General features: G+C 46.0%; 1 protein-coding gene across 1 annotated transcript in view; it reads left to right on the forward strand.

The window, feature by feature from the left end:
• LOC119723674 (U3 small nucleolar RNA-associated protein 6 homolog) overlaps window positions 1-12,398 on the forward strand; it is a 39,231-nt gene extending 26,833 nt beyond the window's left edge. Inside the window, exons 15-19 of the mRNA XM_038194462.1 lie at window positions 4,578-4,645; window positions 6,151-6,228; window positions 6,790-6,896; window positions 7,868-8,007; window positions 10,136-12,398. Of these exons, the coding sequence (XP_038050390.1) occupies window positions 4,578-4,645; window positions 6,151-6,228; window positions 6,790-6,896; window positions 7,868-8,007; window positions 10,136-10,281 (539 nt within the window). The 3' untranslated portion in view covers window positions 10,282-12,398. The remainder of the gene's footprint in view (window positions 1-4,577; window positions 4,646-6,150; window positions 6,229-6,789; window positions 6,897-7,867; window positions 8,008-10,135) is intronic.
• The last annotated feature ends 599 nt before the right edge of the window (window positions 12,399-12,997 follow it).

The following is a 12,997-nucleotide window of genomic DNA, read 5'->3' on the forward strand; positions in this document are numbered from 1 at the left end:
CCCAGTCAGGGCGTGTGCCTGCCTCTTCCTTAGCGTGAATAAGCCAGTTCATCTGTTCGTCCTCGAGTTGAGCCCTTTTCCAACCTTCATTTGAGATTTGGGGTTGCACCCCCACCACGCGTAAGTCTGCTCGAACCACTGCGTCTTGATCCGAAGTGTCCATCACAACACTTCTTTCCACAGATTTCCCTTCATCTTCGTCACAGCTGATTTCGTCTCTTCCGCACCGTGAGCGGGGTCGGTGTGACAGGCTATCAGCATTCTGGTGTGACTCCCCAGCCCGATGTCTGTCAACACACTTGATCCGCTCCCCATTTACAGTAAATGTCAAGGCCCTGAAATCCAGCCTCCCATTGGTCGGCAACAAGTAATCCATTCCCAGGATTCCTTCGACTTCCAGTTGTGCAAAAACAACACAAACTACTCTCACTGTCTTCCCAACCTGGACCTCTACACAGGCGCTTCCCATAGTCTTGATTAATGTTCCGTCTGCACCATGCACCCCTACTCCTTCAGTGTTCAGCGAAGGTCTTCTTTCTGGTGACATATTGTAGTATGTCGATGCAGAAAGTAAGGTGGTTGTAGCCCCAGTATCGATCAACATGTTCACCTTAAGTCCCCTAACCACAGCAGGTACGAAAAGTCCACTTCCCTGTCGCAGCGTCTCCCTTAAGGCTGGCACCTCAAGGGTGGGCAAGCCTCCTTTCCCACAACTCAAGGGGGATTCCTTAAGGGTTTCCTCTCCTCGCAGCTGTCTATCTCTCTCAAGCGGTACCTGGTGGGTCTTCACCTCCTGGTCTAATGATCCACTTCCACCTTGGTGGTGGCTTCCTTTGCACTTGTCTGACCCTTGACTTCTTCCAGCCGTTTCACGGGTCCCTGAGACGGCTGCATGTCGTTTCCCGACATCCTTGATCTCCTGGCCTTCGGCTTCTTGCAGTCTCGCGCAAAATGCCCTTTGCACCTGCAATTGTGGCACACGTCCTCAGTGTTTGCCTTCCTGCGTCCGAAAGGTCGTATCGTCTCCTTGCTCCCAGTAGGAACATTCTCACCTAGACGGGAAATTATCTGCTGGACAGCACGATCTACAACTGCCTGATTAACCGGAACCTCTCCCGTAGCCTCCACGGTTGGTTCTGTTTCCACCATTCTTGCATACTTCTTGGTTTTGTCTGCAGCTCTCTGCTCCTCCACCTTGTGGTAGCTCTCAGCAGCCAGAGATGCCTTAATCGATTCATCCAAGGATGTTGGTTTGGCCCTGAAAATTGCTTCTCTAATTGCCCTATTTCCAACTGAATCCATGAAATGTCCTCTCGCTAATCGATCCCTTCCTTCCTCTGAGAATTCGGGATACGCTAACGCAGAGAGTTCCCTGATACTCTGCCCTAACTCCTGTAATGTCTCTTTTTCTCCCTGACGACGATGTCGCAGCTCCATTAAATGGTACTCCGCCTGTTGACCTGGGCCGAACCTCTGGTCTAACGAGCTGATTAAATCCCTGAAGGAATATTTCTTACCCTCCGGCTTGCAACCCAACACACTTAAGGCTGGTCCCTGGAGGCTTGCAGCAAGAAACACCTTCGCTTGCCCATCGTTCCATCCATTGGCCACACGACAGGCCATGAAGTGTGCCTTGTAGTCCTTCCAAGGCACCTTACCGTTAAATCTATCCGGACAAATGTTCGGTTTCTTTAACTTGATCTCTGATTCTGCCACGTCCTCCTTGACTGGCTCCGATGTGTTTTTCTCCTTAAGGACCGTTCCTGCAGGTTCATCTTTCTTGGTTGTCTCCAAGGTACATTCCTCTCTCACAGAGGTCGCCATCGTATTGGCTGGTGTTGCTGGCACTGTTCCCAAGGGTGACAGTCTTGGTGTAAGCGAAAACAACTCAGGAGTTTTAATTCCTGGTGTCATTTCCAGACCTCGCTGCGTAGACTCCAGCAACTCCCCTTTTATTTTCTCTAGTTCGTCCCTCAGACGCTGCCTTTCCTCAATGGCATCCTGAAGAAGTTCTTCTCCTCTCTGGTTATCCATCCTAAGAATGGCAAGTTCTTCCTCCATCATGTCTGTATTCAGCAGTTCCATTCCCTTAATCCTCGATCCTCAAGGTTCCTGATGTACGCTTTTATCCCACTTCTGACACCAATGTGGCGCTGATCGAACCGGGGCTCCCCAAACTCAGGTCGCCCTGGCCTCCTGACTAAACCTTGGGTAAGCCTAGACGAGCGGTGATCTAGGTGACCTAGGGAATGCGTCCGTTCGGAAGGCCGTATGCCGCCAACACGTACAAAGTAGTCTCCTTAAGGGTGTTCACTTAAGGGAGGGACATCAACTGACAGACTGAACAAACGATGAAGGAACAGACACTGACACCTTTATTCATCAGACAACGACGACAATCAAGTTCTTTAATTCTCTATTGGGTTCAATTAGAATGTAAGAGTTAATCAACAATAATTACTGAATGAAACGGCACCTGCGTCAAGGGTGGACTATTCGCAGCGCTCCCCCACGCTCTTTTGCGACTTCCTATCAGGCAACCCCAAGTTACCGGCGGCAGGACTCCCGAGGCCCCAGTGGATACAGCCCACGAGGTAGCAACACACGGACCAAGATTCAGATCCCCGGTGTGTCTTCTCCAGCTACTAACCTCCTGTCCTCGCCCAGTCGTCAGCACGTCAGTGCAGTACACGACAACGCACACACACGTTCGTTCTCCACGAGACGCCGCAATTCACGTCCGTTCTCAACGACGCGCTGTGACCAACTCCTCCCGCGCGAACGGACCCAACTACAGAGGGCGCTGCGCAAGCTCGCTGCAGCTCGCTCTATAAATAACTCGCTGCAAGCACACCGTTGCGCTACAATACCTTGCTGGACTGTTAGTGAATTACAGTGTAAAGCATCTTGTAAAATCATGGCACCTGGTATACTGTCATTTTCAAGAAAAGTGCTATTTTTGTATCAATTTCCAACGCTGATCGGCCGATCAGCGTTGGAAAAAACTGGCTTTTTTTCAAATACTGGCCCCAATTGACCATCGCACTTGTTTGCAATCGATTACACACCTATGAACGGGTACAAGCCAACTAGACTGGTTCCCTGACCTCACAATTCCCCAATGTATGTAAACTGCTCTGTTTCTTCTTATATGGAGTCAGGGAACCAGACTACAGGAAAATGATTGTTTTTCTTGGTTTTTATAGCATTTTCGAACCCAAAACCGCAAAATAAGTCAGTGTAACTATATTTGCTATATATTTCCAACCCCCCAATTCCATCCATTTCTGAAAATTACAGCAGAAGCAAATGATGTATATTCCCTTTAATTGTCATTTGTTCATCCCTTGTTATTTGTGATTTGACTTGGTAAGACTTTGTGATTTGACTTGATAGGACTAAAATAAGCCATTTGTAAGTGACCTAAACGTCTGGTACACTGACTTGCTCAGAATGCTTGGCACATTTTAACTTTGAATTCTCCAGACCAAAGACACTGTTGCTAATCACATGATTCGGGGCAAGCTCTTGCATACGGTGGTTACGTAAGAGACGCTCAGCATCAATACATCGCTCACAATGGGTGAGAATGGCACAAAGACACCAGACCATGCCGGAGCTGAGGGTTGCTAGCATAAGGCTTGCCCCGAAACACGTGATATAGTAACAGTCTCTTTGGTCGGGAGAATGCAAAGTTAAAACGTGCAAAGCATTGGATTAAGACAGCATTCCAGATTTTATTCAAACCTAAAGCTGTGTTCCCATTGGACTTTTTCTTCAGCGGCCACGCGGAAAGTTACCGTGACTGGCTTTGGTGTAATTCTACCGTGCGTTCCCACCTGGACTTATATTCCGCGACGGAACGGTTCATTCGCTGTTCGAGACTGGCAGAATGTCACACATTGCGGGCGCTGTGCACAGTCACCTTTGACCTATGCGGGATATGACGTGCCTGTGACGTATTTTTCGCGCGCTGAATTTAGTCGGCCACGTCAATGTCCACACTGACGCGATGCGACGCTAGCACAATGATCATTGTACTACAAACAACTCAACAAAGTAGCGAAACTGCAGCAGCTGGACGAGATTGAAAAAAGCGCTGCAGCTGAGCGTAGTGCATGCTACACACGCTGTGTACGGTACGATGATAATATCACACCGCCATCAGTGCAAACGAGACAGGGAACCATACTACCATTTTCGCGCGAATTCTGTGTATACAGGAAGTGTTGTTGTTTGCATAGCGTTTTACAGCGTGGGCACGGTAGGTTTACAGCGCGGAGCGTTCCCATTGGACTTTTTAGCGGCCCTGTTAAGTTACCGTGGCTGCGCGGAAGTCTTCCGCGTCCTCTTTCGGCCTGTTAGTTTTACATCACGGTCGCTGTAAGTTGACAGGGACGTCAGTTTACCGGGTGTCCCCATTGGATTTAATTTTGTCATTCTACAGAAAAGTCGCGGTACTTTAACCCAAAAAAGTCCAATGGGAACACGGCTTAAATCGCAAATGGCTTATTACAACTCTGTTTTGCAATGGTATTTCACATCCATGCTGGATACCACTTCTCTTGTGCATACAGGCAGGGAGAATCAGCAGGCTGAGGTGTCCCAACTCTTTGACAGTGCAATCTCCTTTGTCAAAGCCAAGGTGAGTGCTGTCATAGTTGAGGAACGTTTATACTGGCAAGTAGCCGCAGTATAATGGAAGGAAATTACTCAAGCCTACACCCCCAACCCTATTTCGTCGCGTCAGTGCAACAAGGTTGTAACTCCATTCTGCAACAAAGTCGTATCTCGCGCAAATACACTCCATTGACTTTGTGGGTACATCCAGGTTATTTTAAAGGGACACTAGGTCCTAGAACAGCCCAATTGGGCTACAAAACGTGCTTTGAACGAAATGATGTTAATCGGAAAGAACATTTAAAAGTAGGATTTACATATAAACATCCACACAACTATCCTTTAAAAACTGGGCGTTTTTGTGTTATTCCTGTATTATGCGTGTGTGAACGAATGTCGGGGTCCACTTTTTGCAACCCCAAAAATTCGAGCTGTTTTGATGCTAGTTGTGATTTCATCCGTAAAGTGATTCGCCTTTTGCGGACGTGTAAGAAACCATATTTTGTGCGTTGGTGATTGGTCATCGCGTGCTGTTCATGAACACGGTGCTGTGTACACATATTGTACGAATATTGACTGAAAGTAAAAACGACAGGAAAAGCGTATTCGCACTTTGTCGTGTCCGATGTAAACAACCAAGGTTTTTCGTCTTTCCTTGGGAACGGTAAGACATTAGGTCGGCTTCCTTTGAACCAGATGTTTGAAATAGGATAAGGTAACGATCCAAAACATGAAATTTTCGGGGATTTCAGGACCTAGTGCCCCTTTAAGTGAGATACAACCGTTTGACATTCTGAAGCTCGCGTTTCAAGTACGGCCCATTTTAGGAGAAACGACCTTGTTGCACGGACACGACGATTTTATCAGGTTCTGCAATTTTTACCGTAAAAAAACACAAGTTTTCCCCACCAACGAAGTCCCAATCAAAACCATAGAGCTATATTAAATTACTAGAGCGCTAACTCCTCATTCTTTTGCGCGGAGACGCTTTGAAGCCGCTCTGGGCGCAGACATTTTGAATTTATGTGCGTGTTTGTAGAACACAATCAAAATAGACTGATTGAATTTTAAAAGTGTACTCTAAATGCAACGCGCAAGTAGAAGATACGAAAACAACTTAAGCGCGTCATGACGGTTCAAAAAACATCACGGCGAAAAGCATCTGCAGTGGAGGGACGCGCTGTTTACGTGGAGCAAAATGAAGCGCTCATTTGCTGATCGTGCGTTTTGGTTTTGGGGTATTGGCTTCGATAACGCACCGGGATAGAATACAAACGCAGATATGCAAATAGCCATACAAAAGCCGTACAAAATTTCGAGTTTTCCATAGGTTTGTGCACAAACATGGATGCGCCCATCAGGCATTACTTTGTACATCGAGTTAGCGCTCTAGTAATTTAATATAGCTCTATGATCAAAACGGATATAACTTAAGCAAGTGACCATGATGACATGTAATACATGCCAAACACACACACACACTCTGATAGAATGGTTGACAATATTGCTTGTTGTGGTTGATCTATACAGCATGCACTGCCACTGTGGAGATTGGGTCTAGACTGGTGCCTTATCATGAACTCTGACAACGTACAGGAGATATTCAAGGTACTCTACAGCTATAACATGACACTGTTCCAAGCAAATCAAGAACAAATTGCGAGAGTATTACTAGAACGAGGCTTATAGGTCTCGTTCAAATGATGTCATTTCCTACAGACCATCCACGTGCATTGGCATTTTGAGCGTGAACTTGCATAACGCGCATCGGCTGCGTCGTCTTTCGAGCACATTTCGAGCACCAAGCGCGCATGTTTGGAACATTTTCAACACTGCTTAATGCGTGCTTGATTGCGTAAAATACGCAGTTGCAGTTCTCCTACAGAGATGGCCGTCATTGAGCAAGCCCTATTGGTTAATAATGATCTGTATCCACGGTGACGATAGTAAATTTAAATAAAGTGTGAATTTATAAAATTGAATAAAGTGTGAATTTTTAAAAAAACATTGTTAATAAATTGTTAAAATAACTCGGTTATGGCCTTTGCAAATGCAGTTGGTTTACCCATCCCTAAGAACTGAAGGACATTGCCATGTGAGTCTTGGATTGTCATGATCAGAAAAGACCTACATTAATTGTAAAACATTATTTAATTCTTGATGGTTTAGGCTGCAATCAAGGAGCCAGCCGTGGTCTCAACACCCATGAAGACACTCTACTTGCAGTGGGCAGCTATCAACAAGGATCTCAGCAAAGCTAGAAAGATCTATAAGAGGTTGGTTTTTAATCAATTATTCATAAATACCTGAGACAGTTTACCCATTCCTGTTGGTCGACAGCCCGTCACGTGAGTGGTTTTAAACCGCCGGTAAAACACAGCTGCATTCTGCGCCACCTGTGCAGTACACACCAAGCGTGCGCCAGTCTTCCTACATGGAGATTTTTAGTACAACTCACGTGACGCACATACCATAAACATAGCTAGAGGGGTGTTTCAGAAAGCATGAAGTAAAATTGTTGAACAAAAAATGTTGGAATTTTGTCAATTTTCAACTAATTTTGACTTTTTGACCCAAAGGTGTTTATGAATGGTAATAAATGTGCTTGGCCGGTAAACAAGTACGTTTAAAAACATCAGGGGCCTGGTCATAGATAATGTCCCTCACCTTCAGCTCTGGCCATCATCGGTGACCAGGCCCTTAGTGTTTAACCCGAAAAGGGTTAAAGCCTAAACTTTTTCCGCGATAGCCTTGAAAAAAACAATTTCCGCGACCAGAGCTGTTATGACTTTTTAGCCTCAAGCCTTGCGCATCTTTTGATACCAAAAATATAAAAATTTGACCACGGTTTGCCACGCAGCGAAAAATTTCCCGGCGCTACGCACCATGAAATCTTAATTTTCCCATATACGTCGTGTACACAGAGCAGAATTACCGTTTGTACATATGAATAATTAATTAGCCATAATTCCAAAATCCTTTGATCTATAGTCATGAAATTTCAATATTTTTGTCACTCGATGGCCGAGACTTTACATGTACGTGCGAAGTGCCAATTCCCCGAAGTGGTGATTAGGCGAAGTGCTAATTCGGCAAAGTGGAAATTCGGCAAAGTTTATTCGGCGAAGTGACCGACACCTGTGACCGTTAGTGTAGAATTTTTTGTTAGCAATGATTCTTTGCATTGAGTAAACAGAACAGAGAAAGGGGATCCTAGTCACTTGTTCGTGGATTTCTTTGCCGATAGATTGTTGAAGGAGAGACCGCTGTCTGTGGATTTCTTCAAGCAGTACATCTCCATAGAGCAGGCCCAGTTGGAACCCAACATGAATAAGATACGGCGCTGCTATGAAGACGCACTGGCAGAATTTGGCTCGTCCAGACCAGGTATGTTGACTTATATCTTACTATAATTCAAGGAATCTCTGTCTGTCTGTCTGTCCGTCGATTATCTCCAGAACTGGGCACCGTATGAAGTTGAAAATCAGAGGGTGTATTGCTCGGGGCCACAGAATGTGCAGTGCCAAGTTTGAAGTGGTTTGGATGAGCGGTTCTCGAAAAAGCTTCAAAAAAGCAGTATTTTCGGAGGCAAACGTGGCAGCTTAGAACATAACACCACGCACTGCCGTTCTTTTCAATTGTTTACGTCATGTTTAAGCTAAAGCGCGCGTGCTCAATATGATGCAAACAATGCAAAAAGGACGGGCACGCGCACGTGCAGTGGTGTAGGGCGACACATTGTCCAGTACGGGTGAATAGCACTGCATACCATGTTTTCGTATGTACACGGGCACATTATTTTTGCAGTCGACTTCAAACTTGGCACAAACTTTGACGTAAGTGTGCGTTCAACCTGTGAAAACAACACCATTGAATCGCGTGCGTTGTTTGCACGAGCAGTTCTCCAAAACTCTGCAAGTATGCAACCTATACCAGCGGCAAAGCAATTTGCGCTTCCCGAACATGCACATTTTAGACGGGCACTGCACTAGTTACAGTAATTCCAGAAGACATGAGTGATATACCCTGTCTGAAACATGTTAAAAATAATGTTTTGCCATGGAAAATTGAGCTTGAATGTGTTAGACAAGCTTTCTGTTTCTAGAGGAGATTTGTATCAGCGTGATGTAAACTTTGATTTTGAATTTTGCCCATCACTGTAAGTGTATGAACACCATGGTCAGGCTTTCAAAGAGCTTGCGAGAAGCACTTAACAAATGCACTTAATAGTTGGTAACTTGAACCAATACTGTTGTGCTTATTTCTTGTGTTATATTAAAGGTAGAGTATATCATTTTTCATTTGTGCATTTTTTTTGCGTTTGAAACAACAAAAGGGCATTAAAACTAAAGAAGGGTGCTGAACAACTAACCTGATGAACTTTTAGCTCAGTGAATGCTGTATATTCCGAGAGAAAAATGTTCTAGGATCTCGATTCAATTCAAAAGTTGCTAAGTCATGTTTTCAGCGAATTCAGCATCCAGGACACGTTGTCATTGAGCCGATTGCAGCTGCACGATGTCACGCACTGAACCGACAGATTAGAGCAAACGCGCACGCGTGTGCGTCCTGTCAACGCTTGCACGCTACCATTCACAGTTTTGCCGAATTAAAAACGAACTACTAATAGAATTTTTTTTAAAAATGAGTATTTAGAATGAACTTCTTTTAGGGTTTTCTTCAAAATGGCAGCATGCCAGAAAGAATAATTTCACAGGGAGTTTAGTGCCATTACTATCATTAAAGCTATAGTCCATCAATTGCAGCCATCCGAAAAGTAACTGGCGTAATTATTGTTGAAACACAAACTTGGTTGAAAGATAGTAAGGGGACTAAACTCCCTGTGAAATTATTCTTTCTGGCAAGCTGTCATTTTGAAGTAATCAACGAAAGAAGGCATTTCCAACGGTGATTCTTAAGAAGCACCGTAGGAAAATTTAAATTAGTAGTTCGTTTTGTTCGTATTGGAATGACGCACACGTGCGCGCGGTTGTTATAATTCGTCGGATCGGTGCGCTACGTCGCGTATAGCTGCAATTCAAAACAATTCTAAACATGATTCAGTATTACTTTTGATTTGAAATTGAGATCTTAGAATGCTGTTTTTCTCGGAATGTACAGCTGAAGCTTAGCTGAAACTTCATCAGGTTAGTTGCTCAGTATCCTTCATTAGTTTTTGAACCCTTTTGTTGCTTCAAACGAACAAAATGCACAAATTACAAATGATGGACTGTAGCTTTAAATCAAGTACGGTTGTTTCAACAATAATTTGGTCAGTTACTTTATGGATTGTTGCGAATTATAAACTCTATTTTTAATGCCGATATAGCATTGGATTATTTTGGCAGTTGTGTGCTGCTGTATGACAGTAGAATGTATTCATAAACAAGCACACAAAAGATGATTCTGTATAACAGTCCTTTTATTGTGCATGTACTAAGAACATGCAAAGCATTATTTGATATCGCACAAAACCAATATTATCTTTTCTTTGTTTTGCTTTGCTCGTTTTCAGACTTATGGTTGGACTTCATTCGTCTGGAGAAGGACAGCATGCGAGCCCCACAGATTTACTGGAGAGCAATGAAAGCACTGTCAGGCCCGGAGCTGGAAGACTTCACCAACGGATGCACACTAATACAAACAGGCCATGCAACCTAGCCAGCAACAAGCTCACTGGAGAGCAATGAAAGCACTGTCAGGCCCGGAGCTGGAAGACTTCACCAACGGATACACGCTACTACAAACAGGCCATGCAACCTAGCCAGCAACAAGCTCACTGGAGAGCAATGAAAGCACTGTCAGGCCCGGAGCTGGAAGACTTCACCAACGGATACACGCTACTACAAACCGGCCATGCAACCTAGCCAGCAACAAGCTCACTGGAGAGCAATGAAAGCACTGTCAGGCCCAGAGCTGGAAGACTTCACCAACGGATACACGCTACTACAAACCGGCCATGCAACCTAGCCAGCAACAAGCTCACTGGAGAGCAATGAAAGCACTGTCAGGCCCGTAGCTGGAAGACTTCACCTACGGATACACACTACTACAAACCGGCCATGCCACCTAGCCAGCAACAAGCTCACTGGAGAGCAATGAAAGCACTGTCAGGCCCGGAGCTGGAAGACTTCACCAACAGATACACGTTACTACAAACCGGCCATGCAACCTAGCCAGCAACAAGCTCACTGGAGAGCAATGAAAGCACTGTCAGGCCCGGAGCTGGAAGACTTCACCTACGGATACACGCTACTACAAACCGGCCATGCCACCTAGCCAGCAACAAGCTCACTGGAGAGCAATGAAAGCACTGTCAGGCCCGGAGCTGGAAGACTTCACCAACGGATACACGCTACTACAAACCGGCCATGCAACCTAGCCAGCAACAAACTCACTGGAGAGCAATGAAAGCACTGTCAGGCCCGGAGCTGGAAGACTTCACCTACGGATACACCCTACTACAAACCGGCCATGCAACATAGCCAGCAACAAGCTCACTGGAGAGCAATGAAAGCACTGTCAGGCCCGGAGCTGGAAGACTTCACCAACAGATACACGTTACTACAAACCGGCCATGCAACCTAGCCAGCAACAAGCTCACTGGAGAGCAATGAAAGCACTGTCAGGCCCGGAGCTGGAAGACTTCACCTACGGATACACGCTACTACAAACCGGCCATGCCACCTAGCCAGCAACAAGCTCACTGGAGAGCAATGAAAGCACTGTCAGGCCCGGAGCTGGAAGACTTCACCAACGGATACACGCTACTACAAACCGGCCATGCAACCTAGCCAGCAACAAACTCACTGGAGAGCAATGAAAGCACTGTCAGGCCCGGAGCTGGAAGACTTCACCTACGGATACACGCTACTACAAACCGGCCATGCAACCTAGCCAGCAACAAGCTCACTGGAGAGCAATGAAAGCACTGTCAGGCCCGGAGCTGGAAGACTTCACCAACGGATACACGCTACTACAAACCGGCCATGCAACCTAGCCAGCAACAAGCTCACTGGAGAGCAATGAAAGCACTGTCAGGCCCGGAGCTGGAAGACTTCACTAACGGATACACGCTACTACAAACCGGCCATGCCACCTAGCCAGCAACAAGCTCACTGGAGAGCAATGAAAGCACTGTCAGGCCCGGAGCTGGAAGACTTCACCAACGGATACACGCTGCTACAAACCGGCCATGCAACCTAGCCAGCAACAAGCTCACTGGAGAGCAATGAAAGCACTGTCAGGCCCGGAGCTGGAAGACTTCACTAACGGATACACACTACTACAAACCGGCCATGCCACCTAGCCAGCAACAAGCTCACTGGAGAGCAATGAAAACACTGTCAGGCCCGGAGCTGGAAGACTTCACTAACGGATACACGCTACTACAAACCGGCCATGCCTCCTAGCCAGCAACAAGCTCACTGGAGAGCAATGAAAGCACTGTCAGGCCCGGAGCTGGAAGACTTCACCAACGGATACACGCTACTACAAACCGGCCATGCAACCTAGCCAGCAACAAGCTCACTGGAGAGCAATGAAAGCACTGTCAGGCCCGGAGCTGGAAGGCTTCACCAACGGATACACACTACTACAAACCGGCCATGCAACCTAGCCAGCAACAAGCTCACTGGAGAGTAATGAAAGCACCGTCAGGCCCGGAGCTGGAAGACTTCACTAACCGATTCACGTTACTACAAACCGGCCATGCCACCTAGCCAGCAACAAGCTCACTGGAGAGCAATGAAAGCACTGTCAGGCCCGGAGCTGGAAGACTTCACCAGCGGATACACGCTACTACAAACCGGCCATGCCACCTAGCCAGCAACAAGCTCACTTTAGAGCAATGAAAGCACTGTCAGGCCCGGAGCTGGAAGACTTCACCAACGGATACACGCTACTACAAACCGGCCATGCCACCTAGCCAGCAACAAGCTCACTTTAGAGCAATGAAAACACTGTCAGGCCCGGAGCTGGAAGACTTCACCAACGGATTCACGTTACTATAAGACGACAGATGGAATGTTCCATTCCACTCGGTTTCTCCTCGTCTCGTACAATGGAACATTCCATTAGTCACCTGATGAACTTATTCTTACCATTGCACTCATAAACATTCATTATTTATATATTTCTTATTTGATTTGTCACAAATAGGTCATGATCAACCAATGACTTGCAGAACCTGAGCCCGATTTCATAAACCTTAGCCAAAAATTATCGCTTAACAAATTTGTAAGCTTTAGCATAATCAGTTGAAACCAACAAGGTGATATATTGTAGGGCATTGAAGAATTATGGGGTCATTCCATGTCAAATCACCCAATGGGTTACACCCCACCCCCTTCAAATTTGCTCATATTTAGTATGTGGG

The sequence above is a fragment of the Patiria miniata genome, unplaced genomic scaffold (assembly GCF_015706575.1).
Source record: "Patiria miniata isolate m_02_andy unplaced genomic scaffold, ASM1570657v1 HiC_scaffold_1, whole genome shotgun sequence".
Classification (NCBI taxonomy): Eukaryota; Metazoa; Echinodermata; class Asteroidea; order Valvatida; family Asterinidae; genus Patiria; species Patiria miniata.